Below are 27,935 nucleotides of genomic sequence, written 5' to 3'. Positions count from 1 at the left end.
GGCCAGAGGAGCTGGGGGTCATTTCACGTGGGTGCTGGTTGTGTTACGGGGGACCCCAGGAGCGAGGGCCTTGCAGAAAGCAGCAAGGGGGGGCGTGAAGCACAGGGACCACCGACCCGTGAGCGCTCGGAGAGGAGACCTGCACCGCGGCATGAGCTAACGTGCTCCTCTGCTCTCTCTGCCCGCAGCACGGCGGCATGCAGGCCCAGCAGACCATGCCTCTGAAGGCTGCGCTTCTCCTCGCCCTCCTGGCCACCTTACCAGGTGGGTGCTGAGCGGAGGAGCTCACTTGGGGCTGGCTGGCGGCAGCGGGACAGGGCAAAGCCGGGACGTGGGCTGGGCAGGAGGGCAGAGTCGGGGGTGGGCAGCACCACGGCCGCGCCGCTAACCGCTGCTCTCCTGCCTGCAGTGTCACCGGCCGAGCTGGCAAGGAGCGGCTTCTGGGAGTACCTCAGCCAGCTGACGAGCGACAAGGACAGCCCAGAGCACGGCCAGAGCAGCAAGCTGGGCAGGGACATAGTGTGAGTACGCTGCTCTGGGGGCTTGCCTCGCAGCGTCCATCCTGGGTAACCGCCTGCGGTCCCTCCGCAGGCTCCCCCCAGGCCCCACCGACACACATCAGCCCCTGTTCCTCTTTCCCTGGGGACAGAAGAGCTCATGGGAACGGCCCTCAGGGCTGCCAACAGCTTTTATTATGGGTGTGTTAGGGCATAGCGGAAATGCTGCAGTAAGTCAGGGGTGCTCAGTAACTACATCTGCTCTCTCGTGCAGAAACCTGAAGGAAAGTATTCAGGATGGGGTCAGCTACATGGGAAACTTCCTGGAGAAGCTGGCGCCCCTCAACAGAGGCGTCCAGCCCCGGCTCTACCACGACTCGGACAGCCTGCGGAAACTCATCAGGAAAGAGCTGGAGAGCCTGAGAGTGAAACTGTCCCCATATGTGGACGAGGTCCACCACAAGGTCGGCAAGCACCTGGAAGATCTTCGCTACCGGCTGCAACCATTCACCGAGGAGCTCCTGGACCAGGTGTCCCTGAAAGCCCGGGAGCTCCGGCGACACCTTATGCCCAGCCGGGAGGTGACGGCTCAGCTCCTGGAGGGCGCGGACGAGGTCCAGAGGTTCATGGCTCATTACGCCGACAAGATCGCGTTCCACACAGACCAGGTGAAGGACATTTTCCACCCCTACGCGGACAGGCTGGTGACCGAGATCCACCGCAACGTGGAGGAGCTGCACAGAAACATCGTCCCCCATGCCCAGGCCAGCCCGGAGCAGCTCAACCAGCACATCCAGGAGCTCTCCGCCAAGCTGACCCAGAACGCGAGGGACCTCCACCAGAAGATCCAGAGGAACCTGGAGCAGCTCAAGGTGAAGCTGAGCCTCTACCCCGGCAGCCTGCGGGAGCCGCCGGCCCCCACGGACCACTACACGGAGGAGCTGGCCCGGGAGGTGCAGCGGCGGGTGGAGGAGTTCCGGAGGGACACGTACCTCCAGATCCAGGACTTCACCCGGGCCCTCGACCAGGAGACGGAGGAGATGAGACTGAAGCTCTCCTCCCGGCCCTCCCACCCGGGGGACCTCCAGGACGGCCCGCCCGCCGTGGAGGACCTGCACGCCCGCCTCGACGCCCTCTGGAGAGACCTGGCCCACAGCCTGAGCGAGCGGGGCGGCGAGGCCCACTGAGGGGCCGGGGGGAGGCGGAAGGAGGGGGGCAGAGGGGCCGTGCGGCGGGAGGAGGCCGCGGGCCCTCCCCGGGGGGGCGCGGGGGCCGCGGGCGGCGGGGCCGGGCGGGGCGGGGCCGGCTCGGTCAAGCTGAACCGCAATAAAGGCGCCGCCATCGCGGACCGGGCCGGGCCTCGCCGCCTCCTCACGTGACCGCCCCGCCTCACGTGACCGCCCCGCCTCACGTGACCGTGCAGCGCGCAGGCGCGGCGGGGAGCGGAGCGGTTCCGGCGGCGGCGGCAGCAGCATGTCGGCGCTGGGGGCGGTGGAGGCGGCGGGGGGGCCCCTGTTCCGGCCCCTCAGCGCCGAGGACGGCGAGCAGCGGCCGGCCGAGATCGAGTCTCTGTGCATGAACTGCTTCCGCAACGTGAGGCGGGCGGGGCCTGGCGGGGCGCGCTGGGGGGGGGGCAGGCCCAGGCCACAGCGGCCTGCGGGGCTCAGAGGGCTGGGGCCGGGTACGGGAGCCGGCGGGGGGACAGGACAGGGGCCTGGCCGGGGCGGGCCCGGGCCAGGGCCAGGGCCACAGCGGCCTCCGCGGCCGGGTACAGGGGCCTGCGGGGTGAGTGAGGGGCAGGACCGGGGAGGGACCTGCCGGGGGCCACAGCTTGTCCCGGAGCGGGGCGGGGGTGTGTGTGGTAGGCTCTGGGGGGCTGGCGTGGGGCAGGCAGGGGGTCAGTGGGAGGCAGGAGGGGATAGACAGGGCCTGCTGGGAGGTGAGAGGAGGTTGGGTGTTTCGGAGGGAGGGTGGCAGGGCTCGGGGTTGGGGACCTGCCCGGGGGGGGGATGTTGGCACGAATATGGGGCCTGGAGGAAACTGCGCCCTGAGGACTCGGGTTCCCATGTGGCCCTTCGCTGCCGCAGGGGGTGACGCGGCTCCTGCTCACCAGGATCCCCTTCTTCAAAGAGATCATTGTCAGCTCCTTCGCCTGCGACAGCTGCTCCTGGTCCAACACGGAGATCCAGTCCGCAGGCAGGATCCAGGAGCAGGGCGTGCGCTACACCCTGGCTGTCACCTCCCGTCAGGTGAGCTGGGGCTCCCCTCTCCTTCCCCAGCAGCGGGGCTGGTACTGCCCCTGTGCCAGGGCAGCAGGGAGCTGCCTCACAGGTGCCTTGTGCACACCTTTCTCACTCACAAGCTGGTCTTGCTTGAGCAATAAAGTGTTCATCTTCTGTGACGTTTGAGAAATAGCGTTATTTGTTTGGCAGTAACCATTTAAAGCCCAACACATGCATATTCCTGGCGTGCTCCTCCGCAAACAGAGGCTGCTAAAGCTGGCCTGGAGCTAATGCCGTCACTTTGGCGGGCGCTGCGGACCCCAGTGTGGTCGCTTAGCATGTGGGAGCTCCTGGCCCTTTTGGGGATCCTAATGCCGCTCCTCAACTGTCCTGTGCAGGACATGAACAGGGAAGTGGTGAAGACCGACTGTGCTATGGCTCAAATTCCGGAGCTGGACTTTGAGATCCCTGCTTTCACCCAGAAGGGAGGTGGGTACGCGGCCTGCACCCCTCGGCGTGCTGGCGGGTGCGTGGTAGGCACCGGTGAAGGACCTGGCCTCCTGTCTGTTGGGTCAAATAAGCTTGACCGGGCCAATGTCTGGAGGCTGCCAGGGATCGGTAGGAGCTGGCAGGTTGGGTAGCACCGTTGTTGTGTACTTAACGGTGCTGTCGCTTCTGTTTCCTTCTAAAGTTCTTACCACCATCGAAGGGATAATTGACAGAGCTGTCGCAGGCCTGGAGCAGGACCAGCCCGTCCGCAGGGTAAGATGCCGTGAAAGGGGAAGCTCCTCAGGGACGCCTGCTTGGCAAATGCTTATTTTGTTCATCCTCTGCCTGTTGGCATTGTACACTGCTGATGAGAAGAGCGTTATGGGCTCTCTGGTTTGCGCTGTTGTCAGTGTTGGCTTCAGCTCTGGGCTGCCCCTGGCATCGGTCTGAAACGTGTCCTCTTTTGCAGGCGACAGATGAAGAGGTAGCAAATAAAATAGATGAGTTCATTGGTAAACTAAAGCAGCTGAAAGAAGTACATTCCCCCTTCACCTTTGTGAGTATGCGCAAGAGTGCAGCCCCTTTCCACACGGGGGGAGCGCGGGATGGCTTCCTAAGGCTTCGCTCCCCCGTAGATCATAGACGATCCTTCAGGGAACAGCTTTGTGGAGAACCCTCATGCGCCGCGGAAGGATGACGCTCTCGTGGTCACTCACTACAGGAGGACTCCCCAGCAGGCTGCCCTGCTGGGACTGGAGGTAACGGGGAGCTGCTGCCGTGTTGTTGGCCTGCTGCACGCACGAGGCCAGCGGGCCCTTGCGTGCTCTTGGCCTGGGGGAGCAGGGCTGATCAGTCCCCTCGCTCTCTGGGAGACCGTGAATTAAGGAACCAGAAGTTAATGCTGCTTCTGGTGTCCCCTCTTGCAGGGAGAGGAGTTGGATGAGAAGCCAGCTGATTCTGCGGAGGATCTGAGGAATGAGGTGGGTGACTTTGCAGTGCCTGGGTGACTCTGGCACCTGGGACAGGCTAGCTGGGACTCTCTGATTCTCCTTTCCGTTCCTGTGACCCAGGTGCTGCAGTTCAACACCAACTGCCCCGAGTGCAACGCTCCAGCTAACACAAATATGAAGTTAGTGCGTATCCTTTGAGTGAGCGTGTGGGCGCAGATGGGTGCCCTCACCGGCGGTCTCCACAGAGGCCAGCGTGGGGGTGAGACTCTGTCTGCTGACCCATGTCTCTTCCTGCTGCACCTGTAAGGCTTGAAGAAATTATTTCTAGTAGAGCCTGTCAGGGTGCCAGTCTGTCTCAGTGCCAATCACAACTTCCTAGCAAGCTCCTGCAATACCTCAGGAAGGACTGAGGCCACAAAGAGGGTGCGGGCTGCTTCTCTGAGACTTTCCTTTCGTTGAGTTTTCCTTGACTGTCTGCTCCAGAAATCCCACACTTCAAGGAGGTGATTATCATGGCCACAAACTGTGACTCCTGTGGGCACAGGACAAATGAGGTGAGCCAGAAAACTACTGACCCTTTTTTTTGGTGGGGTGGTGGGAGGGGGAGTGGTGTTCTGTGCTTCCGTGGGTAGGTGTTTCTCAGAGTCCCTGGTCTGGGCTTCACAATGCAGCTGTTTGGGAAGGCAGGCCAGGAGGGGGGCTGGATTTACGGGCGGTGTCATGAGGTGCGTTGCGCTGGGTGTAGTAGAGCTGCCTTGCTTGCTTCTGGGTGGGGGCCAGACCGTACGTGAGCTGTGCAGAGGCTGGCACGTGCAGCGAGGCTGGGCTGGGTCTGACTTGCCTTCCTAAACGAGTGAAGGAGGAGAATTTGATCATGAAGAGTTCTGTTCAGCCATCTCCACACCTGCTCAAGTCCCCTGGGTTAAGGCACCGTCCCCAGGTTTGAAGTGGCCCCTGAGCTGCCGGAGTAGACCCTCTTAAAGCGTCATGGCGTGATTTAAGTATACAAGTCCATGAAGCTGACTGCTGGGTGTTCCTAGGTGAAGTCCGGAGGAGCAATTGAACCGCAAGGCACCAGGATTACCCTTCGGATTACAGACCCTTCCGACATGACAAGGGATATCCTAAAGGTACGGTGCCTTTGGAGAGCTGCCCCGTCCTCCCGCGGTGGGTGCGTGGGGCCCAGCCGTTCATCTGTGGGGACTCACGGGGTGCTTGCCCTTGCAGTCAGAGACGTGCAGCGTGGAGATCCCAGAGCTGGAGTTCGAGCTGGGGATGGGAGCGCTGGGCGGGAAGTTCACCACGCTGGAAGGGCTGCTGAAGGACATCAGAGACCTGGTGAGCGGTCCTGCGCTGCTGCCTGGTGGAGCTCAGACCCCACTGCGTGGATATTTGGCCTGGCTGTGGGGCTGGGTGTCTCACAGCTGGCTGAGTGAGTGGGTCTGCTCTTCCAGGTTGAGAGAAACCCCTTCACGCTGGGGGACAGCTCTACGCCCAGCAAAACGGAAAAGCTGCAAGAGTTCATTGGGAAACTGCATGAGGTGGGCGCACTCTCTTAATTTTCCGTGCTCTGCAGTGTGGTTGTTGCCACTGTCACTGCAGCTATGAAGTATGTTTAACAGAACCTCCTTGGCAAGCATTGCCTTACCTTTTCTAGCTGTTCCACGCTTGCCTGGCCGTGTCCTCGCTTGTTTTATCAAGCTATTAACTGTTTTTTAACTGAGGAAAACGTGAGAACGGTCTAAAGCATGCTGCGAATGTCTTGGTGCCAGAAGTGCTGAAGGATCAGAAAGAGCTTTAACGCCTGGACGTGCTCTCTTTCTGCAGATCACAGAGGGAAAGACAAAGGCTCACTTCATCATGGATGACCCTGCAGGCAACAGCTATCTTCAGGTACAGTGTTGTGCGCTTGAAAGATGGACTCCTTGAGGTCTCCTGAGCAGTTTGAGTGGATCTTCTTTATTTCCCTGATGTGTGTTGGCAGGCAGGGCTCCCTTTGGGGCTCTGGTAGCGAATGGGTTGCTGCAGGCTCTGTCCAGGGAAAGGAAACTGCTGGTGGCTTTGTGGGAAGGAAGGCGGGAGCTGTGCCTGCTCCCCGGGATCAGGGGCTGGGAAGGTGGTGGTCTGGTCTGGCCTGAGTTGTGCTCTCTGTGGGGTGATGGAGAAGTCTTGCCCTTGGGGGGTGGGGTGTGTGGGGTGTGAATCTTGTCTGAAGCCTCTTGCCGGGGTGCTGCTGAGGAGTGCCGGCGCCCCAGACTTTGGGAAGAGGGGTGTGAAGGAGGCCTCTGTCTCACCCCGCAGAACGTCTACGCCCCAGAAGAGGACCCGGAGCTGAAAGTGGAGCGCTACGAGCGTACGTTTGAGCAGAACGAAGACCTGGGCCTGAACGACATGAAGACGGAGGGCTATGAATTGGAGGGAGCCTCGGGCCGGTAGCCGGGCGCAGCCGGACCCCTTCGGCCTCTTCCCCCGACGGCTCCAGGGACCAGGACTTGTTGGGGGCCACGGCCCCTCTCCCCTCCCCGGGGTGCGCGCCTGCCCCAGGGAAGCCGCTCCAGCCCGAAGGCGGCGGGGATCGTCGGCGGGGTCTCCCCCGGAGGCGTGCTGCTGCTGGGGCGCGGGGTGGGCGCGTCGGGGTGCCCCCGGGGCTGCGGCCCCCCAATAAACGGTGTTGATGGAGGAGCGCTGTCCGCCTGCTGCTGCTGCTGGCCCCGCCCACCGCTCCTACCCCGCCCCTGGCACCGCCCACCGCCTCTGGCCCCGCCCATTCCCGGCCCCGCCCACCGCCGCGCGTCGCCGTCCCTTCTGTCTGGCGGCATAATGGCGGCGCAGGGGCTGTCCAAGGCCGAGTACCTGCGGCGGTACCTGAGCGGGCCGGCCGCCGCCGAGGCCGCCCAGCCCCGCCGCCGCCGCAAGAAGAAGCCGCCGGGCGGCGCCGGCAGAGGCGGGTGAGTCGCGGGGAAAGGGGAGGCCGCGGCCCGCGCCGGCAGCGGCCTTTCGCGGCAGGCCCGACCCTCCGCGTTGTCTCTTGGGCCTCGGCCTGGGAGCTCCCGCCGCCCCGCCCGCCGGGACCCGCTTCCGAGCCCCTTATCCTCGTCCCGCGGGCCCGGGGCGCTCCCCAGGGTCCCCCCCCCAGGCTAGAAATGCCCCCGCGCCCCTTCCCACCCGCGGGCAGCGGTCGGGCGGCCCCTTCCCTTGCTGTTGGCCTGACCGCAGGGCCCCTCTCCCCGCTCCCAGGATGCGGATTGTGGACGACGACGTCAGCTGGAATAGCATTGCTGCTGTCCAGGAGAAGGAGGAGGAGGAGGACGAAGGGGACATGCCTGTGGTGAGCAGGAAATTGCGTCAAAACGCGGTTTCACAGACTAAATCTGTTCTCCTTACGGTCCGCCTCGTGTCCCCCTGTGGAAAGCGCTTGCCAAACCCACCTCTGGGTGAGTTTTCCTGGCCTAAGCACAAGGGGCTGGAATTAGCTCCCCGCAGAGAAAAGTAGCCCGTTCTTTACGTATTTGCCTTTTCACAAGTGCCAAAAGCAAGTGGTAGGGCCAACACGGTGGTTCTCACAGCTTTAAAGCAGCCGCTGGAGGCAAGGCAGAAGGTGACCGTGTGATTGCCAGAGCCTGCTGACCACTGCAGCGTGGCTTGTGGCACGGGCTGGAGATCTTGGCGGCAAAGAGATAAACGTTGAAGGCAAAGGCTTTGGAAAAATTGTTGTGAGATCCGCCTGTAGGAAGGCAGCTAAATGATGGTCACACATCAGCTGCACATCAGTGCAATTATGCTAATTTATTTGTGTTGGAGAGTAGAAATCCTTTCTTTTGTTTTCCTTAAAGCCATGTTGTTTACTCTGTTTTATCTTCAGGTGGCAGAATTTATTGATGAGCGTCCAGATGAAGTGAAGCTCATGGAGGAATTCCGAACAAATACTAAATGGAAGCTTTTAGGAGGTGAGATCAGACCTTTCCACTCTCTCTCCCTGGATGTTTAACTGCTCTAAACAATGAGGTTGCAAATTAAAAATAATACTAGCTAAAAAAAAATAAAAAAAATCCTTCAAATGCTGAAGAGCTCATGAACTGTGGAGAACCCTAACGATGGTGACTTTCTGATTGTTTTTGTTTAGACCAAAATGAAGACTCGCAAAGTTCGGATGTTTCAGTACCTGCCAAATCTACCATGAGGTACGGGGCTTCAACTAGAAATTCTGTCGGTCAGCGCCTGTGTTCTGATATCGTCTGTCTTGTTCTGCAGTTTCTAAATGCTTTACTCTGAAATGTGAGAAGTGGCACGTGCAGGGATTCCTTTTCTACTGTTGAATAACCTCTGCCTGGGGTGAGGGGGGCGGAACTGGCAGGCAGCATGCTCTCTAGGTTTCTGCATGATACGCGAGCGGCTGTCCCGCAATCCTCTGAGTGTGAGAGATATCTGGGTGATGACTCACGATAGATCTAAAATGCAGTGGGGATGGTGGTGTTATAACATGCCTCTTTTCTGAAAGCATCTGTGGGATGCTCTGTGGTCGCACAGCGTCCAGGCTCTCTGAGAGAGTGTGATGGGGCATTTCCTTGTGAGAAGATGGTTATACAAGGGCACAAAATAGGTCTTGTAGTCTGAGTGTCGCAAGGGTCTCTGGAGACTTTAAAATTACAGCTTTCTTGTGATCCAGGTTGCCTTGGAGGGCTTCTGGGGTCTACTTTGGGAAGTCCGCAGCTCAGTGATGCAGGTCATCACACGGAGGTGCAGAATCAAGTATGAATTAGCGTTCAGAAAGTTGTTTTCATCCTTGACCACTACTGCTAGCTTTACAGGTCCTATTTGTTTTTTGTTTCCAGCCTGGAGACAACGAAACAAACAAAAATCTGACTCTTGTTTTGACCTTCTCCTCCCCTCCCAGGCGACAGCGTCATGACTCCCCCGACAGCTCGTCACCAAGGAGACTGCTGCACGACTCCCCAGACAAATCGCCTCCAGGGCAACAGCACCACGACTCCCGGGATCTGTCCCCTCCCAGGCGACAGCGCCACGACTCCCCCAACCTCTCGCCTCCAAGGCGACAGCGCCATGACTCCCCGGATCTGTCCCCTCCCCGGCAACAGAGAAACAATTCCGCCAACCTCTTGCTTCCCAGGCGGCAGCGCCACGACTCCCTGGACCTCTCCCCGCCAAGAAGGAAGCGCTACCATTCGCCGGATCTGTCCCCTCCCCGGCAACAGTGCCACGACTCCCCGGATCTGTCCCCTCCCCGGCAACAGAGAAACAATTCCGCCAACCTCTTGCCTCCCAGGCGGCAGTGCCACGACTCCCCGGACCTCTCCCCGCCGAGAAGGAAGCGCCACGACTCCCCGGACCTCTCCCCACCGAGAAGGAAGCGCCACGACTCCCCGGACCTCTCCCCACCGAGAAGGAAGCGCCACGACTCCCCGGACCTCTCCCCACCGAGAAGGAAGCGCCACGACTCCCCGGACCTCTCCCCACCGAGAAGGAAGCGCCACGACTCCCCGGACCTCTCCCCACCGAGAAGGAAGCGCCACGACTCTCCGGACCTCTCCCCACCGAGAAGGAAGCGCCACGACTCTCCGGACCTCTCCCCACCGAGAAGGAAGCGCCACGACTCTCCAGATCTGTCACCTCCCATGCGACAGCGCCACGACTCCCCGGACCTCTCCCCACCGAGAAGGAAGCACAATGGCTCCCTGTACCTCTCTCCCCAAGGACAGCAGCGTCATGACTCGCCTGACCTGTCACCTCCCAGGAGGCAGCGTCATGACTCCCCGGATGTCTCTCCAAAGAGAGTCAGTTCAGCAATGGGGAAAAAGGGCTGCAAAACCACAGACAAGTCACGATCAGGGGGAGTCCAAGGAGAGCAATCTCAGCTCAGGCATGGCATCTCTGATAAGTCCTTGTCACGTCAGAAGCGTCAGGCTACTCCAGATCTATCTCCTCCACAGAAGAAGAGGTATGATTCTGACCCAGACTCATCACCGCCTTGGAGAAAGAAGACTGGGTCACCTAATCTGAAAAAGCAGAGCAGAACAAAAGGTGGGTGTGGGTAGAAGACTGTTCTATCTGTCCTGTGCTTTGCTGGCTGCCCTCTCTGCGACCCTGTTTGCATGGTCCTGAGAGGTGAGTGGCGTGGAATTAGTAGGGATAGGTTGTCGCTTCTGTTGGTACAGCTGGTTCTTGTAATTCTGTTTTTTCATCAGCTGGACTAGAATTAACCGAAGAGTTAGCTGGTTAAGGCTTAAACATGTCCGAAAGGAAAACAGTTTAAACCCTGTCTCCAGGCAGTACGCGTTCAGAAGGAAGATAATTCACAGACTCTTGTCATGTACTTGTCTTTTCCTTACAGCTTGTCTTCTCTTAAGGTCTTGATTTTTCTAGGAGTTAACCTCATGCACCACCATGTTTAGTCCTTTCGTGGGACTAATTCTGTCTAATTCTGTGATTTTTAGTTAGTATATGCCTTTACTGCAGGTGCTTCTCCAGCCACGAAAAAGCTTAGGCAGGTGCCCTCGCCTCAGAGGCGCCTGAGGCACGACTCTGACCCTCCATCTCCACGGTGGGGTACCCGGAACGCCTCTGATGCAGACCGCAGGCTAGGCCATGTACGCAGCGATTCCCCTAAGCGCGGCCTTCTCAAACAGAATCAGAGCAGATCTTCAGACTCTGATTTATCTCCTCCACGACGGACTCTGCCAGCCGGAAAGGATCGTTCAAGGAGTCCCCATGACCTCTCACCTCATCGCCACCGTGATGCTAAGGGATCTCCCAAGAAGGTAAACATTGCATCTTTCCATTTAAGCTGTAGATTACTTCCTGGTGATAGAAAACTGTAAAAGTCCAACGACTTACGAAATTTCTACTCCACAATTTGTATACATCATGTATGCAGCCGTGCCAGACCCTCTGCTTGCAGTAAGAAGAGGTGCGAGGCAGGTGCTCACCTCTCACACAGGTGTGAGAGAGGAGCTCTGCCTCAGTCCACTCTGTTTCTGGGGGTCTGGGGAAGCTATTCGCGAGGATGCCAGTGAAGTGGCTTTGTAACAGGGCTGTCTCTGCTGACCTGTCTCTCTTGATCTCGGGCCCTCCCCTCGCCATGCCTCTGGAGCCAGGCAGCTCTCAGCCAGCAGTAAATGTGATTTTTTGTTTGATTTGCAGGCAAACATGATGTTATCTGGGGTCAAAGCTGGCTTGGTGTCAGCTGACGTGCTGCGGAGGGAACAGCAGGAGCTCAGGAGGCATGAGAGAAATAACAAGTACTTGGAAGGTAGGGACATAAAACCTCTGCACGAGCACCAGCTTGCTTTCTCTTTCTCTGCTTTCAGCTGTCTCGTGATGATGCTGTGTCAGGCCCTGGTATTAGGGCGCTGATGGAGAGCATCCCTGTGGAGCAGCATCTAGACATGCTGATGGATTCCTTGGGTAGGGTCACTGAGCCTCTGAAATAAGATTTATGAACAGTGGTTTCAAAGCAATCCCAGTGAACTCGTAGGGAGGGTGAGAGGCTTTTTCTCTCTCTGCCCTGTCTGCAAGTCTGAAGAAGCAGGCTGATATTCAAAGAGCTCAGGGTACGAGCGTGGCTGTGTGGCGCAGCAGCTAAAAGCCAGAGCTGTGATCCTGCCTGGCTTTGGATGATAATCTCTTTGAGGGGCTAGAAGAAGTGAAAGGGAAAAAAATGTTGTAATGAGTTGCAGTTAGTCACTGAATTGTCTGGAGACGGCGAAATGTTGCAAAACGCGTGACTTGAGGCATCTGCCCATTCCAGAGGAATCCCGACACTCTAAGACCGTCTTCCGAGACAAGTCAGGCCGCAAGCGGAACCTCGCGCAGGAGTGGCTGGAGCAGAGGCAGAAAGCTGAAGCGAAGTCCGAGAGAGATGAGCAGTATGCCAAATGGGGCAAAGGGTAAGTAAGGTTCTCCAGAGCTCCCTAGCATGGGCTTTGGGCCTTGCATTACAGCTTAGGACTCGCCACTCTTTGCTTTTTAGCCCGGTAATGATACCGCTTCCAGTGGGTGGTTTTGGTGGCACGTCCCTTCGTTCTGAGTTTGAGCCTGGGACCAGGAGAGTGCGTGTTCCACTTGTCTTGGAGACCCCCTCAGTTATTCCCTCCGTTGCTGGATGTGCATGGGGAATGCTGTATACGCAGCGGAAGTTCGGGACTGTGATTGATCCTGCAAATTGAGCAAGTCACAATAAATGTTTGCTTGGTTTTGCAGTGAAACTTTGTGTCTGTTTTCAGGCTAGCGCAGGGGAGGCAACAGCAGCAGAACGTCGAAGATGCAATAAGAGAGATGCAGAAGCCGTTGGCCCGTTATATTGATGACCAGGATCTGGATCGAATGCTGAGAGAGCAAGAGAGGGAAGGAGACCCCATGGCTGACTTAATCAAAAAAAGGAAGGCCAAAGAGAACAAAGAAAAGAAAGGTTTGGATGTTGAGTTACACCAGTGTATGCTTTAAGGCCCCAGCAGTGTAGAAACACAGCTGCTGTTAAATAACTACCCTAAGACTGCCAGAGCAGCTTCGTTCTAAAGGACTACTTCTCTGGAGTCAGCGTAGTAGCAGTATTTGCTATTATTGGCTTGTTACCATAACAGCTACTGTTATTTGTTAGCTTAGAGAGCAGGATCTGTGACTTACAGACTCCGGTTTGATTAAGCGTGTCTTTGGAAGTTTCCTCTGTGAGATGTAGTTGGCTGTTAAGCGGCCTGTGCGCTCTGCCTGTATGTACCTCGGAGGTTGACGGTGTGACCGTGTGTTTGCGCCGAAGTAGTAAAAGGCTGTATCGCTCTTTCTTTTTCTAGAAAAACCTAGATACAATGGACCAGCACCTCCACTCAACAGATTTAATATATGGCCCGGGCATCGCTGGGATGGTGTGGACAGGTACGTGTTCCTCATACAGTGACGTGGTAGAATAATAGTAAAAATAAATGAGCTTTTGCTTCAAAGAGCTCACAGTGTAAAGTTTCCCAGTGACCAGATGAACGAGATTGTTAGCAATAGTAAGGTTGAACGTGTTAAGTTACGCGTGGATCATGAGTACGCACTTGGCCGGGACAGAAGGGAGTGAGGCTGGTGCTGTCAGCAAGGGTGCGAACAGCTTCCGCGATGCGACCGCCCGGCAGCAGGCAGGGAGAGACCCGCTCGTCCTCAGGATGTAGGTGGCAGAACTTGCTTCAGAGACGCTGACTGTTGTTAACCGCAGATGGAGGTGGAAACTGAGCCAGAGTGAAAGCAGTGGAAAACTCATAATGTCTCTAAAAAGTTTCGTTGCTTCAGAAGAGCTTCTGCGCAGCAGCCCCATGGTCTTCTCGGTATTACTTTGTAGGTCCAACGGATTTGAGCAGCAGCGCTTTGCCAGGATAGCCAACAAGAAGGCGGTTCAGGAGCTTGCGTACAAGTGGAGCGTCGAGGACATGTAAACAAGATGAAGGACCACGCAGAGCAGCGCTCCCCAATTGATGCTGCAGAGGTTCACCTACTGTCACTGCCAGAGCCATGAGGAGTGGCTCGCTCTGCTTGGAGCAAGCCCTGTCCTTGGCGCGCAGCATCCCAGTGGACCATCTTCCGAGAGCCAAGGCTGAATTTAGAGGAGAGCTGCCGAAAGAGGATTTTCCTGTCAGCCAGAGAGGATGAGTGCAGAGAACTGCAGCTACTTGGAGCAGCACAGTGGCTGAGCATGGAGGAGAGGTGTGGTGGCCCCTGCCTGCCGGAGTACCTTGCCTCTCTGGTGCTCCCCCATAAGGTGCTGCAGACGTTGGTCTCTGGTCCGCTTAATACTTTTCTAACAAACTAGAAACTATATGCTTAATTGTTTCATGCCAAATGCTTTGTCCTCTGAGGGTGGTTCACAAGTTTTCAGGTGTCCTAAATCTCAGGTTTTTCTTCATGGTAGAAGTACGCTGACCATTCGGTCACCGGAGAGTTCACCTCATCCAGTAGGTCAGTCTGTTCCAGAAGGCAGTTGCAGTTTCAGTTGTGGTCGAGTTCTTCCAGAGAGCAGCTCTGCCCTAAAACTACTTAGTACTGTGAGCTGATTCGCTTGTGGGCGGGTGTCCGATCCTCCCTGTGTCCTTCCCAGCACACCCAAAGGACACTCTTAAGTTATTGTGCCCTCTAGTTCGTGGAGTTGCTGACGTGCAGTGAAGTTAGTAAAGCTCAGCTTCTCCTAGCCCTGTCTGAGCTGGAAGCTGCTTGCTGTGCATCACCCCGGCTCTCTCCTGCAGGAGGTTGTGAGACCAACCCACGATGCTGTATTTGACAGCAAAATCTTCAGGAGCCCCCGCAACTCCTTGGGGGGTCAATTTCTTGTGGAAATAAACATACGGAGGGTGTTTAAAGTGCTTTCCCGACCCTTGTTTGGGAGTAGCTAACGGCGGCGGCTTGGTCCCCCCAGACTTCTCTCTGGACAGTGGTGCTGATAGCTTGGCACCTCCCCAGCACTGCTGCGGGGGGCTCACTTCAGCGCAAAGCGTAAACCCTTGCGATCAGATTTGTCGGGCTTGGAGCTGGAGGCCGGGCAGAGAGCTTCCCTTAATCCCTGCTTGCGAGAAAGCACTTGCGGAAATAAACGCAGTTGCTCTCCTTGGGGTCCCGGGGAGCCTGTCTTAAACGCAGCCAGCAGTTTCCATGGCAATGCCTTGTCTTCAGTAGTGGTCAGGGGCCAGTCCTCAGAACCGCTCCCGGCGGTGATTCTCCAGCACTAGGAGGGCTGTGGGCGAGAAGCGTTAACGGCAAAGTCTTCTCTGGGGTGGGGGAGTCTTGGGACTTCCTCCCCTGTTTTTTGTTCACTGTGTTATGTTTCTGGCAGTCCTAGAATCTGTGTGTACACTTGTAAATAACAGCTTTCTTTTTTACTGGAATTTGTGTAGTGGTGTTTTTTCGAAGGCAGGGACAAGGAGGGTAAATAATTGTCATCCTGCCGGTAAAAGGATGGGCTATAACGTCTGCTGCGGCCATCGCCGTCTGTGGTCGCCTCTGCCAAACAAATTGTGCTTTGCTAACGGCTCTTCCGAAGTCTGTTGGTACCTCTCCGGGCTACAGGTGGGAACTTGCTGGACCCTAGCTGCGCTGACTCTCCCGCCTGTATTTATGGGGTAGTCAGTTAAGCTTCACCGCGTGCTTTGGGGGCAGATACTCTTCCATCGCTGCTTGCAAGTGCATATATAAACCACGGACTGCTGCTCACAGCCAGCGACTGAGGCCAAGAGAGGAATGGAGAACCGGGCACCGTTTGTAGGTCTTGTGGGAAGCGAGCTCTGTTTTTTTTAATAGCCAAACTGAAGGAAACCACCCTGGGCAGGCCCCGCTTCTGTGGGCAGAAAGGCAGTGACGGGAAGGCTTTGCTCGCGTGGCCCCTGTTGCAGCCTGTCAGGCAGGAAGATGGTTTGGGAGCGCAAGGCAATAGCCTGAGGCAGCAGTGAGAGTTCAGAGCTGCTTGCTGCAGCATATTGAAAGCTTGCTCTTCAGTCCTGCGTATTTTCCAGTTGTATTTCCCCTTCTATCACCAAGGTCCTATTCTGTTTTTTTTTTTTCTGGTAACCTGGGACAGCTGCAGTCTTGAAGAGCGGAGTTACATTTGACACAAGCTCATTTTTGCTCTCACTTACCCGAGTGCTTCTGGAGATGTAAAAAAAAAAAGAAAAAAAAATAAAATACCATGGAATTATTGAATTCACCTCACCGTGGAGACTTGTTGCCCTGGTTAGATGCTTGTACCTTCCCGTCCACCCTGCTTGAGTGAGAGCGTGCCTCTCTTACAGAGCAACAGAAGAGGGCAGCTGGCTAGCTTGTGTGATAGGTGGGAATATAAGCTGCTACTTAGGAAGGCGCATTCGCCTTCCTAATGCTGGTACTAAGCACAAAACTTCTTTAGTACCGAAAACAGCATAAGCTTCTGCTCTTGCAACTTTGAAGGCTGCAGTTCCAAAGTTTTAGGTAGAGGTATGTATGTTTATTACTACCAGAGGGGCCTCGTATCAGTGCTCATCGCAATCCTGAATTTACGCAAAACATCTATTACTTGTTTATTACCAGGTATTTTCTTGGTAAAACGTATCTGTGCAAAATAACAAGAGTATGGGAGAACTTAGATGATGCAACTATAACATTTTAATATGCATCCTTCTGTGATGTTGCCTTGGTGGAAATCAGCAAATACTAGGATGGCTGATCTGAATGCAGCTGGACTAATAAAACATGGGATCTAAAATAGTGCTTAGGCTTCAGAGGGGACAGGAGAGCTGCCTCCGAGATGCTGGGAGCAGCGTTGGCCTGAGAAGGACCCGCAGATGTGCTGGTGCCTTGCCGAGAGCCTGCTGACGCCGCACGCTCGAGGTGCTGCTGCGGCTCCCCGGGGAGCTCTGGCTGTGGCTGCTGGAGAACCCAGGGTCTCGCTGGGGTGGCTACGTGCTGCGGGGGGTGCACGCTCTCCGGCTTGGCCTGCGAACCGAGCCGTCGGAGCGAGTGCAGGCGCTTTGGTGCAGGCAGGGCCCCTGCTCCTGACAAGCGGGTGAAGCTCCAGCTGCCTGCGAGCCAGAGAGCCCAGTCCTGCCCTGGAGCAGGCACGCTGGCAGTGGTGGCGGCTCGCTTTGGAGGAAGGGAGGATGGTAGGAGGTGGCTCTAGGGGAACATTAAGGCGGGACAGCAAAGAAGCGTGAATGCTTTTCCCCGGTAGCTCTCAGAGTGTCTCTAAAGGAGCAGCCAGCACATGCCCTTTGGAAATAGAGAGCAGTGCTGCTTGCGCCTCTCGTGAAAGAGGCTGGGACCTGGCTTGCGGGATGCTTGCTTCAGGCGTGACTCCCGGGCTGCCACTCCGCCAAGGCAGCGTGGGATGCGAAGGACCCGAAACCAGGACATCGCTGGCAGCACGGCATTCGGAGCATGCTTCAGTTTGGCACTGGGAGGGCAGAAGCTGCCTGCAGCTCGCTGAAGGCCCGCACATCGTGGGAGAGGGCAAGAGGGAGGTGAGGCAAGCACCCGTCCCTCGCCCGCCTCCCTCCCCACTCCCGTCCCCGTGCACGCATGCTGGCTGGGAAGCAGGGAGGCCAGTTTGTCCTGGTGCCCTTGGTCTGCAGCCCGCCTCGCCGCGGCTCTCCTCTCCCGGATGTGGCCGTGTCTGAGCGGTTCTGGCAGCAGAGCAGCTGGAAAATGCTGCGGCATCCTCTGGGATGAGAGGGGTGATGGAGATAAAGCGAGTGATGCCGGGAAGCGGATCTCTTTATTAGTGTTTCTGGAAGGGCAGCAGCTCCGGTCTTGGCATCGGGCGGCAACTTTGATTAGCTTTAACCAAAAAGAATGAATATTAAAATGTTAATTTAATTTAAAACACTGTCATTCACAGTCATGGCAAACACCGAGCAGAGTAATTATTATGCAAATTAGGCAGATAGAAAAATGATTAATAATTGCGCAAATTAAAAATTATTGTAAACATCCTGTGACTAGTGATAAGTCCGGGAGGAGTGCGTGCGCAGGAGGCAGCGTTGCTCAGCCAGCTCCTGCATCCTGATTTTCTCATTAGCGGGGTTTAATTAGCAAACGGCGCGAAGGAGCCGAGCGGCGTTTGGGGGGAGGTCGAGGGTCGGCACGGGCCGGTGCCCGGTTTCAGGTGCCGAGAGAAGGGTGCCACCCAGGCACTCTGGCTGCTGGCACTGAGCTTGAACTTCAAGCCTGGCTCGAAACTCCGTTACTCTGCGGAGAAGCTGCTTTTGGAGCTGGCGTCCTCCTTTTTGGAGGAACCGTGCTGCGGGGCTGCCGCATGCCCCTGTCCGCCTGTCCTCCCGGTGCCCGGCACAGGCGGCCAGCCTGGCACCAGCGTCCCGGCAGGACCAGCCCCCAAAGGGGCACTTGCTCCTGACTGGCAGAGCTTGCTGCCTCGAACAATTAACGAGCTTATTTGTCTGGCGTTTTGCTGCTAATTGCACAACATTATTTTTTCCCCCTGTTCGACTGTTTTACTTTTATACTTTTGACAGTGAGCACGATAATAATAATAATAGGCTTACACCGGCTAATAGGCTTACGTGGTGCATTATTCATGTCAAGGACAAGCAATTAAGCTTGGCCTCACACATAATAATTAGATTTTTGTTGATGAGCTCATGGGTAATGTGTTTAGTCAAGATTAAGAGCTTAGTTCCCCGTGTGTGACACCGCCTGCCCCCTCGACCCCTGCCCACTGGCGGGAGGCTTTGCCGGGGCGGTGGGCGCTCGTGGGGCTGGCCGGAGGGGCAGCCCTCGGAGGCGGATGGCAAAGGGCTGCTGGATTCAGCTGGCACCTCGGCCGCCCTGCGGCTGTCCTGTCCTGGTGAGGATGGTCGTGGCTTCTCCCCGCTACCTGGCTCTGGGCTGGTTTTTTTTAATAGCTCCAGCAAAGTGGGTTCTGGTAAGCGATGTGTTATTGTACTAGTTTCCTGCTGAGATCTCCTATTATTTTTTTTAATTAAAAAGAACCTGAGATTTGTCACTCTTCAATATTTTCTCTAACCAGCAGCAGCTCCAAGTCACGGGTGCTCGGCAGAGCCCGATGGCTGCGCAAATCGTGCCGGGCTTTCGGCTGTGCCGTGGTGGGGCCCCCCGGGCCACCCCGCTTCGGTCACGGGGAAACGCGCTTTCCCCAGTGGCTCCGTCCCGCAGCGCGGCCGGGAACGAAGATCCCTGAGACTGGCAGGTTAGTGATTGTCTATGCATGTGTGCACTTTCCCTAATTATTCCGTAATTAGGGACATGCAGAGATAAAAATTACTAATAATATTTACTCTAGACTCTATTTTTTTAAATAACCTCTCTCTCTCTTGCTCATTCGCCGAGTCTTGGTGGAAATAACTTTGCAGATCCCAGTTAATGAATATTTGTAAATGCAAGAACATTCAGCGCCGGAATATCCAGAGGGCATCCTCTCTCTGCCTTGTAATTTTTTTCACGAGATATTTAATATTTATGGTTCCACGGCCTCGTGAATAAAGAGCCACCCGCAAACCCCCAGGAGCTCAGGGGCTGGGGATATTTATGGCGCTTCCTCTTTTCCTTTTCAATTACAAAGACACCTCACATAATTAAGTGCTAATAACCTTGTTAATCTAAAATTGATACTCTTTCTCCTGGCCATCTCTTAATAGAATTAAAAACAGATTAATAATCAAGGGTAGGAGGCGCTGCACGCGGTTGAGGAGGAGGGGGCCGCACTCCAGCCCGCTGGGACGGCCGCCCCGGCTGCCAGCGGGACTGGGGCTGGGGCGGGCGATGCCAGGGTCGGGGCTCCCCAGTTGCCCCGGTGCGGAGACGCGTTTTCCCTCATGCTCTTTACACAGCTTAAATTTTTAAGACAAACAGCCATGTAACACCATCTCCTAATGAAACTGTTTTATGTTAATTAATTATGTATCAAGGCTCATTTTCATGCACAGCCCAGCTCTGCTTCCCCTCCGCCGAGCCTTTGATCTGTCAAAGGCTAAACGGGAGATAAATAATCAAATTAAAAAGCAGCCTGGATGGAAATAAACATGTTTTAGATGTGTTATCTGGCGGTTAGAGCAAGGCACCGAGTAATCGGGCTCATGGTTTGGGCGCCGCTCCACTGCGCACGCGGGGCATGGGAAGTTTCCTGTGCCTCAGTTTCCCTGCGGTCCCCCAAGCCGTGCTGCCAGCTCCTGGGGACAGCGTCGTGTCCCCGTGCATGGAGAAGGGGTCTCAGGGGCAACCCGGCGGCCCCCGCCTCCCGGAGAATGGCCGCTCATCCTCTCCGGGCGAAGGAGGCTGTGGAGGACTTTGTCTGCGCAATACCAATGAGAAATTGAAAGTCTGCAGCGTTTCTTTCTTCCAGGCAATGAAAGATCCCCCGGCAGCTCCGGGCCACAACTGCTCCCTGCCCAGGGTAGTTGGGACATCAGCGGTGGACACGGTTTCGGGATAATTTAACGCAATCTCTAACAATTTGTTACACCTAAGCGGAGGCAGATGTGCATCCATATTCATTTTGGAGGAACTTCAGAAATTACAGCTTCATCAGCCAAGCCAGCCCGACACTGCAGCCCTCCCGCCTGGGCTCCCGTTCAAGCGGAGGAGGTGAGGACGGCGGCGAGGACTTGTCCTCCGGACCCGCCTGCAGCCCGCTCCCCTTGGCGGCGGGGCCGAGGCTTTGGGGTCGGGGATGGCAGGACTGCGAGGAGCGAGGCCGACCTTTGAGCATCGCCGGTGGGGAGCGACAGTGGGTCCAGCTCCTGCCAGGGGCTGCTTTACCACCTCCCCGCTGCCTACGCGCTTGTGCGCGCGTCCACACCCTTCAGGACCCCCGCCTTGGCTCCCGGGCGGTAATCCCAGGGCAGTGCGAAGCCCACAGCCGTGTTCCCGGCGGTGGCCTCGGCTGCTTTGGGGGATGCCGAGAGTAGCGGGTGGGCAGGACCCTCTGCCTGCTTGGCACCTCCGGCCGCGGGGGCCAGCCCGGTGCAGTGCTGTAAATCAGGTGTGGCTCTAACGGTAAACACCCGACAGCAGAAATTACGGATTATAATTGTGGAGTGCTTTATAGCCATAATAAAACTGTAGCATTCTAGCCTGCATGTAATTACCAGCTAATAGATTTCTTCGTAAAGGGCTTAATGCAGAGAGGGGCCCCGGCTGCTGAGCGCTGCGGGCACCCAGGGCTTTGCCCACCCACCATTTCTGCGGTGCCGGCGCTTTGGGTGGTGGGCGCAGGGGCTCCCACCCCATTGCAGCCCCTGCCATGGCCACGAGGGTCCCCTTTCTGATGAGGACATCGACTGGGGGCTGCGGAGAGCCCTGGGGAGCGGACACTGGCAGAGGGGGGGATTAGAGGCTCTTGGCTGCTGCTCATGCTGCAACCTTCCTCGTCCTGCTCAGCGTAAACGGAGCGGAGCTCTTGCCCCTGGCTGTGCTCCTCGTGTGCCTGAGAGGTGCCAGGGAGCGTTACGCCTGGAGGTTATTCAGTTAGCAGGTTAGGAGGCAGTTTATTATATTGCGTCGGCTCCTCTCTGGTGTGTTTTAATGGCCATGTTGTGTTCTCCCCAGGTGCGCTCGAGTGCGCCGCAGAGCCAGGCCAGCGCTGTGCATAGCGAGCAAGCGTGCTGTGCCGGGACGCTGGCCAAATCCAGCCCTGCTCAAGTGCCGCGCCACGAGATCTTCAGCCTAGAGGAGAAGAGCCTCGTCCCAGGCAGTGGGCAGAGGACGTGGGGATGCTGCGTCCCTTTCTCAGCCGATGCTGCTCCAGCACTACAGGTGAGCGTCCGCGACCGTCGCCAGCGCAACGGTTGGGCAGTAAGGAGAAGGGAGCGTGGAAGCTGCATGGGATGGCTCCAGCCTGGGCTCCCGCAGCACCCCAAGTCCTGCCTCTCGCTCGGACGTTGGCGTTTGCATGGGCTGACGTGCCAGGGTGCCTCTGTAAAGCCAGCCCCTGTGACGCTGCCCAGCGGGACCAGCCAGGGCTCTCAGCGAAGCCACGGCACCCGCTGGAGCCAGCCGGCCCCGGGGAACCTGACTTTGCCAGCTCCCGGCCCCACGCCGCCGTCTCCTCCCGCTGAGCGCGGAGCAATCAAAGGGAGCGCGCAGAGGCGTTGTCCCCTCCAGTCTTGCCCCGGGCCCTGCCTTCAGCTTCTGAAGGCTTTGCTCCAGAGGTGTCAGTTCTCATTAATCGGCACATCAAAGCCGGAGCTGCCAAACATCCTGGAGAGATCATGCCGGCTTCCTAAGCGGCGTCGCAGGCAGGCAGGGGAGGCGGAGGGGCAAGCGGTGCAGGGAGGCTCGGAGCTGGGCTGCTCGGGGCAGAGCATCCACCCTCAGCAGCAGCGGGGTCCCCTGGGGTGGGCGTGAGGGGGGCTCCGGCCCTTTCGGCTCTTGCGCGCGAAGCCCTGGGACAGGCGGCCAGCGGAGCTGCCGAGGGAAGGTGCGAGGTGTCTCCTGGGCGAGGCGACTCCCTTCTGCAGCACCGCCTCCCGCGCACCGCGGATGCGCAAGCAAGGAAAACACACTTTGTGAGGCAACACAAAAAAAGAAGAGGACGTGCTCCTGCGCGCTGGAGGGCTTTATTTGCCCCACTGAGGTCCTCTCTGCTCTGCTGTCGCGGCGAGACCGGGTTTCCCTGCTCTGCTCCGCCGCGGCTCAGCATCCCTCCAGCGAGCTAATCAGGTCAATGCGTTTTTAACACGGCATAGGAAATCTTTGTGGTTTTTGTCAGACTCATTCTTCTCCCCAGTCTCTCTGTAGCGGGCTGAATTATTTAATGTTGAATATCAAGCAGAGATGTTTTCCCTTCGCCAGGCTGCTGACTGTGCACTTTAGGCCTGGAAAGATTGGCAGATGGCAGCTCTCCGAGGTGGGTGGAGGGGGAACCCATCGTACCGAGCAAATTACCCACTTACAGCCAGATTTATGGAACAACTCGGATCCCACTTCCAGGCATCCAAATAAACAGGGCAGATTTGCTGCCAGGCCTGAGCACTCGCAAACCCCGCACCATTCCCCGTCTCTGCGCGCAGCGAGAAAATCTGCTGAAGTTTGAGCGTTCATTTCTATCCCGGGAGAGGTGGGTGGAAGAGCAGAGCAGGAGAGAGCAGGGGAGCCGGCAGCCTCGCCCCAGCGGCTCCCTGGTTTGTGCCGCCGGAGGAGCGTTCCCGCGGGTCTGCCGGGGCCGGTGGCACCCATCGCGGCGGTGCCGGCTGAGCAGCGGGCAGGGGTGGCCCGTACTTGGGTGACGGCGAGCATGTGTTGGCGGGGTGCAGGTCGCGTGCGGCGATTATCGTGCGCCAGGTGCGTAAACACAAAGGGCTGGTTTGTGTATCGGGGTTTATCTTTTCCATTAATGGCTTTCTAAATTGGTGGCAGTGGAGCAAAAAAACCCAATTTGAACTCGGAGCATGCATGATTACTATTGTAATAACCTCGGCTAATAAGAATATGATGTGGTGTTAGGCTGGGAAAGAAAACACATTTCTCATTAGCTTTTTGATTAATTACTCCACATAATTTCCTAGGGGGACACGCCTGGGACCGACTGCCTTGGCTTTTGACGCGTGGAAGTGGTTTACCTTAACTTAATAATTTTCTTGGTGACATTTTAATGGCAGTCCTCAATTAATCTCCAGTCGGCTGGAGGCAGTGCTGCCTTGTCCGGGCAGAGGGCAGGCCCTTGCCCTCCCCTTGCTCTTCTGGGGGCTTCAGCACATCCCCCTTGCCCACCCCTCCGCGGAGCAGGGCAGGGCAGGGCAAGGCAGCTGCCGCTGCTGACGCTGCCCGGGGCGGCACGGGGCTGGAGCCGCTGGTCCTCCCCTTCCCGGCCCTTCCCCGGTGATGCTCGGCCGCCAACTGTTTCAAATACCTGGGAGCGCGGCAGCCGCGCAGCCGCTTCCCCGCCTGGCGAGTGCTGCCAGGGATCCAGCTGTTAGAAGGCATATGTTTACATGGCTTGGAAGCGACCGATTTCCTTCCCTCCGTTATAATATAAATATTTTACAGGAGCTAAAATATTCAAAGATTGTTTGATGTTGCCACATGGAGCGGTATCAAATGAGGGTGGGAAGGAGGGGAAAAAATGAGAGGGGAGCAAGCAGAGATTCATTTGTTTTCCTCGCTGAAAATTGAATTATGCTGCATATTTCTGCATCATAAAATTACCCAGAACATTGATCTCTGCTTATTGTTTCAGGAGCAGGTGCTTGGCTCACATCACCGCAGCACCGCACAGGGCCACGTCCCGGGTGGCTGCGGGTGGTGGTCCTGGTCCCGCTCCTGGGGGCATGTCCTGCGCCTGGGACGTGCATCCCGCATCCTGGGCGCGCCCAGTTGCTGATTGGAGCCTCCACCTGAGCGGTGCAAACAAAAGTCCCCCGGCACCCTCCAGCCAAGCCCGCGCTTTTAGACCAGAATTAAAACATTGGCAGGTCCAGCCACATTTCCCCTAAATAAAATGTCAGCATAATTCCACATCTCGCCCTGCTAGCCTGACATTTCGGGGGGTATTGTCTGAGCGCTGATTGCCTGCTGCTGGGAGCTGTTTTCCATAGCCCTCCTCTGCCTCCGCTCTTGCCTTGGTGCTCCCCAGGACCTTCATCCTGCTGCTCACCCCTGCCTGCTCCTGGGGGCTTGCAACTAATAAAAACAGGGCCTGGCTCTTGCTGGCGCTCCTTGCAGGAGGCTTTTCTCGCGCGACGGCTGTAGCCAGGGCGAGATGTTTTCTCAGCAAAAGGGCAGAGATGTGGAGAAGGACCTGCAAGTGGGAAAATCACCTGGGGCTGACGGCCCCGCCGTCCCTGGGTGGCTGCGGCGCAGGCAGTGGAGGGGAGGGGAGGTCCTGGAGGACACAGATGCATTTCTAAGGCAATGCTTAGTGGGGTGCAGCAGTGGGGACCAGGAGCAGCTCCCGGCTGGGTGGCCCTGGGGCAGAGCCCACCTCCCCGTCGCAGCCAGCTCCTTCCTGGGGCTTTTCTCGTGGCCGCGTCGGCGATGCTTAGCCCGTGCTCGTGCTGCAGGGCAGCTGCCTGCTCTACCCGTGCCATGGCTGCAGGATGGAGGGACCGAATCGGGTGAGCAGTGGGTCCCGTGGAGCAGAGGGAAACCTCCCTCGTGGGTGCTCGCAGCCCCACTTGACAGCTCAGCGTGAGCAGGATTTGCTCCCGCAGCCGGGCTGAGAGGCGTGAAGCCCGCTCGCGCCGCCTGGCCGCGGAGGAGCCTGGCGTGATCAGCCGAGCGTGCAGGGAGGATAGAGGGGATTACCGCCCAAATCCTGCTCCTTCTCGCGCGCCACAGCTGCCTCCTCCCATGCGAACGCAACCCTGTAAGCGGCGGTCAAATCAACTGGAGAAGCAGCCTGAAAGGGGCTGCCAAGGGAGAGTGGGTGGAAAATGGTCCCTGCAGAACTGGCGTGGGGTCTGCGTGGCAGGGAGGGCACGGCTGGCCGGCACCCCTCAGCACGCCGGGCACCGTCGGCACCGGGAGGATAAGCGCTGGCAATATTTATGTTTCCATCCAAATGCATGGATCAAAGCCGGCTCCTTAATCTATGCAACAACAACTCAAGGATTAAGAAGTTGCAGGCAAATCACAGTCCTATAATTGCTGATATATTTTTGCTTGTCAGTTGACAAATCATTTTACAAAGCCCTTCTGCAGCTTCCTGCGGTCCCTGGGTTTGCTGGTTCGGGATGTGCCAGCTTTCAGACCCCGTGTCTCGGCGGCTTGTGCCACGCTCTTCCTCGGAGCTCTCTTGTGCTCGCGTGGTGCTGGCTGGGAGCTGGGTTCGGCAGCGGGGGGTCGGGGCCGTGGGGTATTTATATTTTCTCCCTGGCCCAAATGAGAGTTTCTTTCCGCCGCTCACCTTTTATTCCCCTTGGCAGCGATAGCGTGGCCAGGGGCATGGCTGGCTCCCGCACACCGCGGTGGTCATGGCACGCTATCCCCGCGGAGCGGCGGCAGCCGTACATGGTGGCTTGCTGAGGCTGTAAGAGGGGTCACGGTGCAACCGGGGACCCTCTATTGGCAAAGAGGCACCGAGGGAGGGGACACTACGGGGACGGGACTCGCTCCAGCACCCAGTGGGTGACTTCTCCCCACACCGGGGATGCAGCCTCCGCTTTCCTCCGCGCCCGCTCGACGCCACTCCACCTTGCAATGACTTTTATGTACCAGCATGTTTATCTTTCAAACAGAGTAATTGCTAATTAATTGGCGAGGAGCTTTATTTCTAATCCCTCAGCTCACGGGAGGGAAATCTGGCCATTTCTGTGGGTGCGCGCGTCTGCGGCGAGCACTTCGTGGCTGCACCATCTGGCTGCCTGCAAACAGCGAGCGGGCGCCTGGTGCGGGGAGCAGGTAATGGCCAATGGATGGAGCCCCATCCTCCCGCCTATGTTTGCCGAAGCAGCAGCCCGTCCCAGCAGACGCTGGCGGGGGCCGCGTGGGTTGCCATCGGGAAATAACGCAGCAAAGAGCGCCTTTTGGGGCTGCGGGAGGCCAGCATGGGCATCGCAGGGGGGCGACGGCGGCGCGGCAGGAGCTCTTTTCCTCTCTCGCTGGAGGGAACGCCGCTTTGCTCTGCTGTAGCGTTTCAGCTGGATTTAGGGCTTGGTACGGTAAAGCCGCTGTTATCTCGGGTGGCCTGTTTGGATAAACACGGCAGCGTGCTGCTAAAGCCTCTGCCGGCTCAGCAGCCCTGCCGCTGCAGCAAACGCCGCTCTGCATGGCCGTGCCCCAGTGCTCCCACGACTTTATCCATCCTGGGGCTCTGCTCACAGCTGGCCGCGGGCTCTGTTGCTGGGCTAAGGGAGTGCTCACCCTGTGCCGGCTGCAGCCCTAAAGCCAGTGGAGCAGGCGAGGGGTGCCTGTCAGGCATCGCTCAGAGAGGGGGGATCCGGCGGGGGGGTGGTGCTCAGTGCCAAGGGGTTTTTCTGTGTTGCCTTCCTTTTATTGCAATTCTTCTTCTCTTCTCTCTCTCTTCTTTCTCTCTTCTGGCCAGTGCCAGGCGAGTTGATGAATTATCCCAATATATATTCTGTCTGGAAAGAAAACACATATCATATATATCTTTGACAAGTTATTATTCTTCCTTATCAGAATATGTGTGCATCCAGTCACGCCATAACTCACCCTTTGCATCGCTCGTGTAACCAGACAGGAGGAGTGCGGCGGCTTCTTACCACTCCTGCAGCCCTGGCTGGGGGTGACCCCCCCGGCCGGGGTGCGACGGGGCTGGGGTGACAGGCAGCGGGCGGGCAGGAGGGCCGCGTGCCTCCGCCGCCTGCCAGCCAGGGAGGGGTCTGGGAGGAGGCGAGAGCATCACGTCGAGCTAATTCGGCGCCTGCCTCACCTCCAGCTGATTGTTGCAAATTAAATTTCACGCCAATGAGCTGGAGGAGTCGGCGCGCGGCGCAGCGAGGGGGGAAGACGGCCTGATGGCAGAGGCAATCTGCAGCCAGCGATTGCTGGCGCAGCCTCCCCGCCCCGGCTCGGCGGGCACATATGGTGCCTGGCCATGCCTGTGCGCTTCCTGGGCACCCCCAGCCAGGCTCCGTCCAGCTGCGCTGTCCTGAGCTCCTCCGCAGCAGGGCATGGGCGCTGCTGGGTGCCCCTGTGCCCCACACCCCATCCTGCCCCGTGCAGTGGGGATGCGCTGCGGGGTTGGATGAAAATCGGTGCACAGATGAGCGAGCAGACGCTTCTCTGTTTTTTTCTCCCCATAATGATGGCCCTGGACTCTGAAATGAAGCCCAGCAGGGGATCGGCTCTGCCTGGGCTTCAGGAGCGAGGAGAGACGTGCGCTGCGGCACGGAGCCAGCCCCAGGGACGCTCGGGGTGCGGGGTGGGCTCCCCCGAGGGCGGGAGGTGCCGGGGTCCCCGCCACGCCACGGCCGTGCTGGGGTGTGCATGTGCAGGCTGTGCACGCGTGCGTGCGTGGCTGTGAGCAGCGGGAGCGCTCCCCGTCTCCGCCGTCGTGCCTTTAATGTTTAACTTATTAAGATAATGGCTGTTCCATCTCCGTCGGTTTGAAACATGATCTAATAGGAATCTTATAACAAAAGTTGCTAAGCAGCTATGACATGATTTACTAATAGACTCTGAACGTGCTGTAACTGAGATGGAAATTAATTTAGTGATTAGGTGATTAATGTATGGAGTAGAGCATATCCTTGCCTTTAAAGGCCAGGAGGAGCTATTGGGATGAGGAACTCCAGTGATGCCCTCCTGGAAGGTATTAAAGCCGTTTAATCCTGACGCCTCCTTCCGGACTTCGGGGCGAGGCTGCAGGAGAGGGAGCGCTGCCTAATTTT

General features: G+C 57.4%; 3 protein-coding genes across 3 annotated transcripts; all 3 read left to right on the top strand.

The window, feature by feature from the left end:
- The first annotated feature begins 215 nt into the window (after positions 1–215).
- APOA5 (apolipoprotein A5) lies at positions 216–1,684 on the top strand. The gene is made up of 3 exons (XM_059829548.1): positions 216–264; positions 410–521; positions 772–1,684. Exons 1-3 carry the CDS (start codon positions 216–218, stop codon positions 1,682–1,684), a joined length of 1,074 nt encoding a protein of 357 aa, XP_059685531.1.
- A 286-nt stretch (positions 1,685–1,970) lies between these two features.
- On the top strand, positions 1,971–6,604 carry ZPR1 (ZPR1 zinc finger). Its single transcript, XM_059829711.1, has 14 exons — positions 1,971–2,090; positions 2,585–2,746; positions 3,118–3,208; positions 3,411–3,481; positions 3,678–3,764; positions 3,844–3,966; positions 4,135–4,188; positions 4,279–4,345; positions 4,642–4,712; positions 5,199–5,288; positions 5,386–5,496; positions 5,613–5,699; positions 5,986–6,051; positions 6,460–6,604. The coding sequence occupies exons 1-14, from the start codon at positions 1,971–1,973 to the stop codon at positions 6,592–6,594; spliced, it is 1,335 nt and encodes a 444-aa protein (XP_059685694.1). The 3' UTR covers positions 6,595–6,604.
- A 374-nt stretch (positions 6,605–6,978) lies between these two features.
- BUD13 (BUD13 homolog) lies at positions 6,979–13,845 on the top strand. Its single transcript, XM_059829678.1, has 12 exons — positions 6,979–7,106; positions 7,396–7,486; positions 8,021–8,105; positions 8,282–8,339; positions 9,092–9,950; positions 10,110–10,203; positions 10,822–10,934; positions 11,317–11,425; positions 11,924–12,062; positions 12,399–12,583; positions 12,963–13,044; positions 13,490–13,845. The coding sequence occupies exons 1-12, from the start codon at positions 6,979–6,981 to the stop codon at positions 13,581–13,583; spliced, it is 2,037 nt and encodes a 678-aa protein (XP_059685661.1). The 3' UTR covers positions 13,584–13,845.
- The last annotated feature ends 14,090 nt before the right edge of the window (positions 13,846–27,935 follow it).

The sequence above is a fragment of the Gavia stellata genome, chromosome 26, assembly GCF_030936135.1.
Source record: "Gavia stellata isolate bGavSte3 chromosome 26, bGavSte3.hap2, whole genome shotgun sequence".
In the NCBI taxonomy this organism is placed as follows: domain Eukaryota; kingdom Metazoa; phylum Chordata; class Aves; order Gaviiformes; family Gaviidae; genus Gavia; species Gavia stellata.
This window is presented reverse-complemented; position numbering and strand designations above follow the sequence as displayed.

Bases quoted from the DNA above. Each gene is read 5' to 3' on its own strand.
- APOA5 (XM_059829548.1), top strand. From the start codon at position 216: ATGCCTCTGAAGGCTGCGCTTCTCCTCGCCCTCCTGGCCACCTTACCA. The intron at 265-409 runs GTGGGTGCTGAG...TCCTGCCTGCAG, and splicing joins CCTCCTGGCCACCTTACCAG to TGTCACCGGCCGAGCTGGCA. The intron at 522-771 runs GTGAGTACGCTG...TCTCTCGTGCAG, and splicing joins AAGCTGGGCAGGGACATAGT to AAACCTGAAGGAAAGTATTC.
- ZPR1 (XM_059829711.1), top strand. From the start codon at position 1,971: ATGTCGGCGCTGGGGGCGGTGGAGGCGGCGGGGGGGCCCCTGTTCCGG. The intron at 3,482-3,677 runs GTAAGATGCCGT...CCTCTTTTGCAG, and splicing joins AGGACCAGCCCGTCCGCAGG to GCGACAGATGAAGAGGTAGC. The intron at 4,189-4,278 runs GTGGGTGACTTT...CCTGTGACCCAG, and splicing joins CGGAGGATCTGAGGAATGAG to GTGCTGCAGTTCAACACCAA.
- BUD13 (XM_059829678.1), top strand. From the start codon at position 6,979: ATGGCGGCGCAGGGGCTGTCCAAGGCCGAGTACCTGCGGCGGTACCTG. The intron at 8,340-9,091 runs GTACGGGGCTTC...CTCGTCACCAAG, and splicing joins CCTGCCAAATCTACCATGAG to GAGACTGCTGCACGACTCCC. The intron at 10,204-10,821 runs GTGGGTAGAAGA...GCAGATCTTCAG, and splicing joins GAGCAGAACAAAAGGTGGGT to ACTCTGATTTATCTCCTCCA.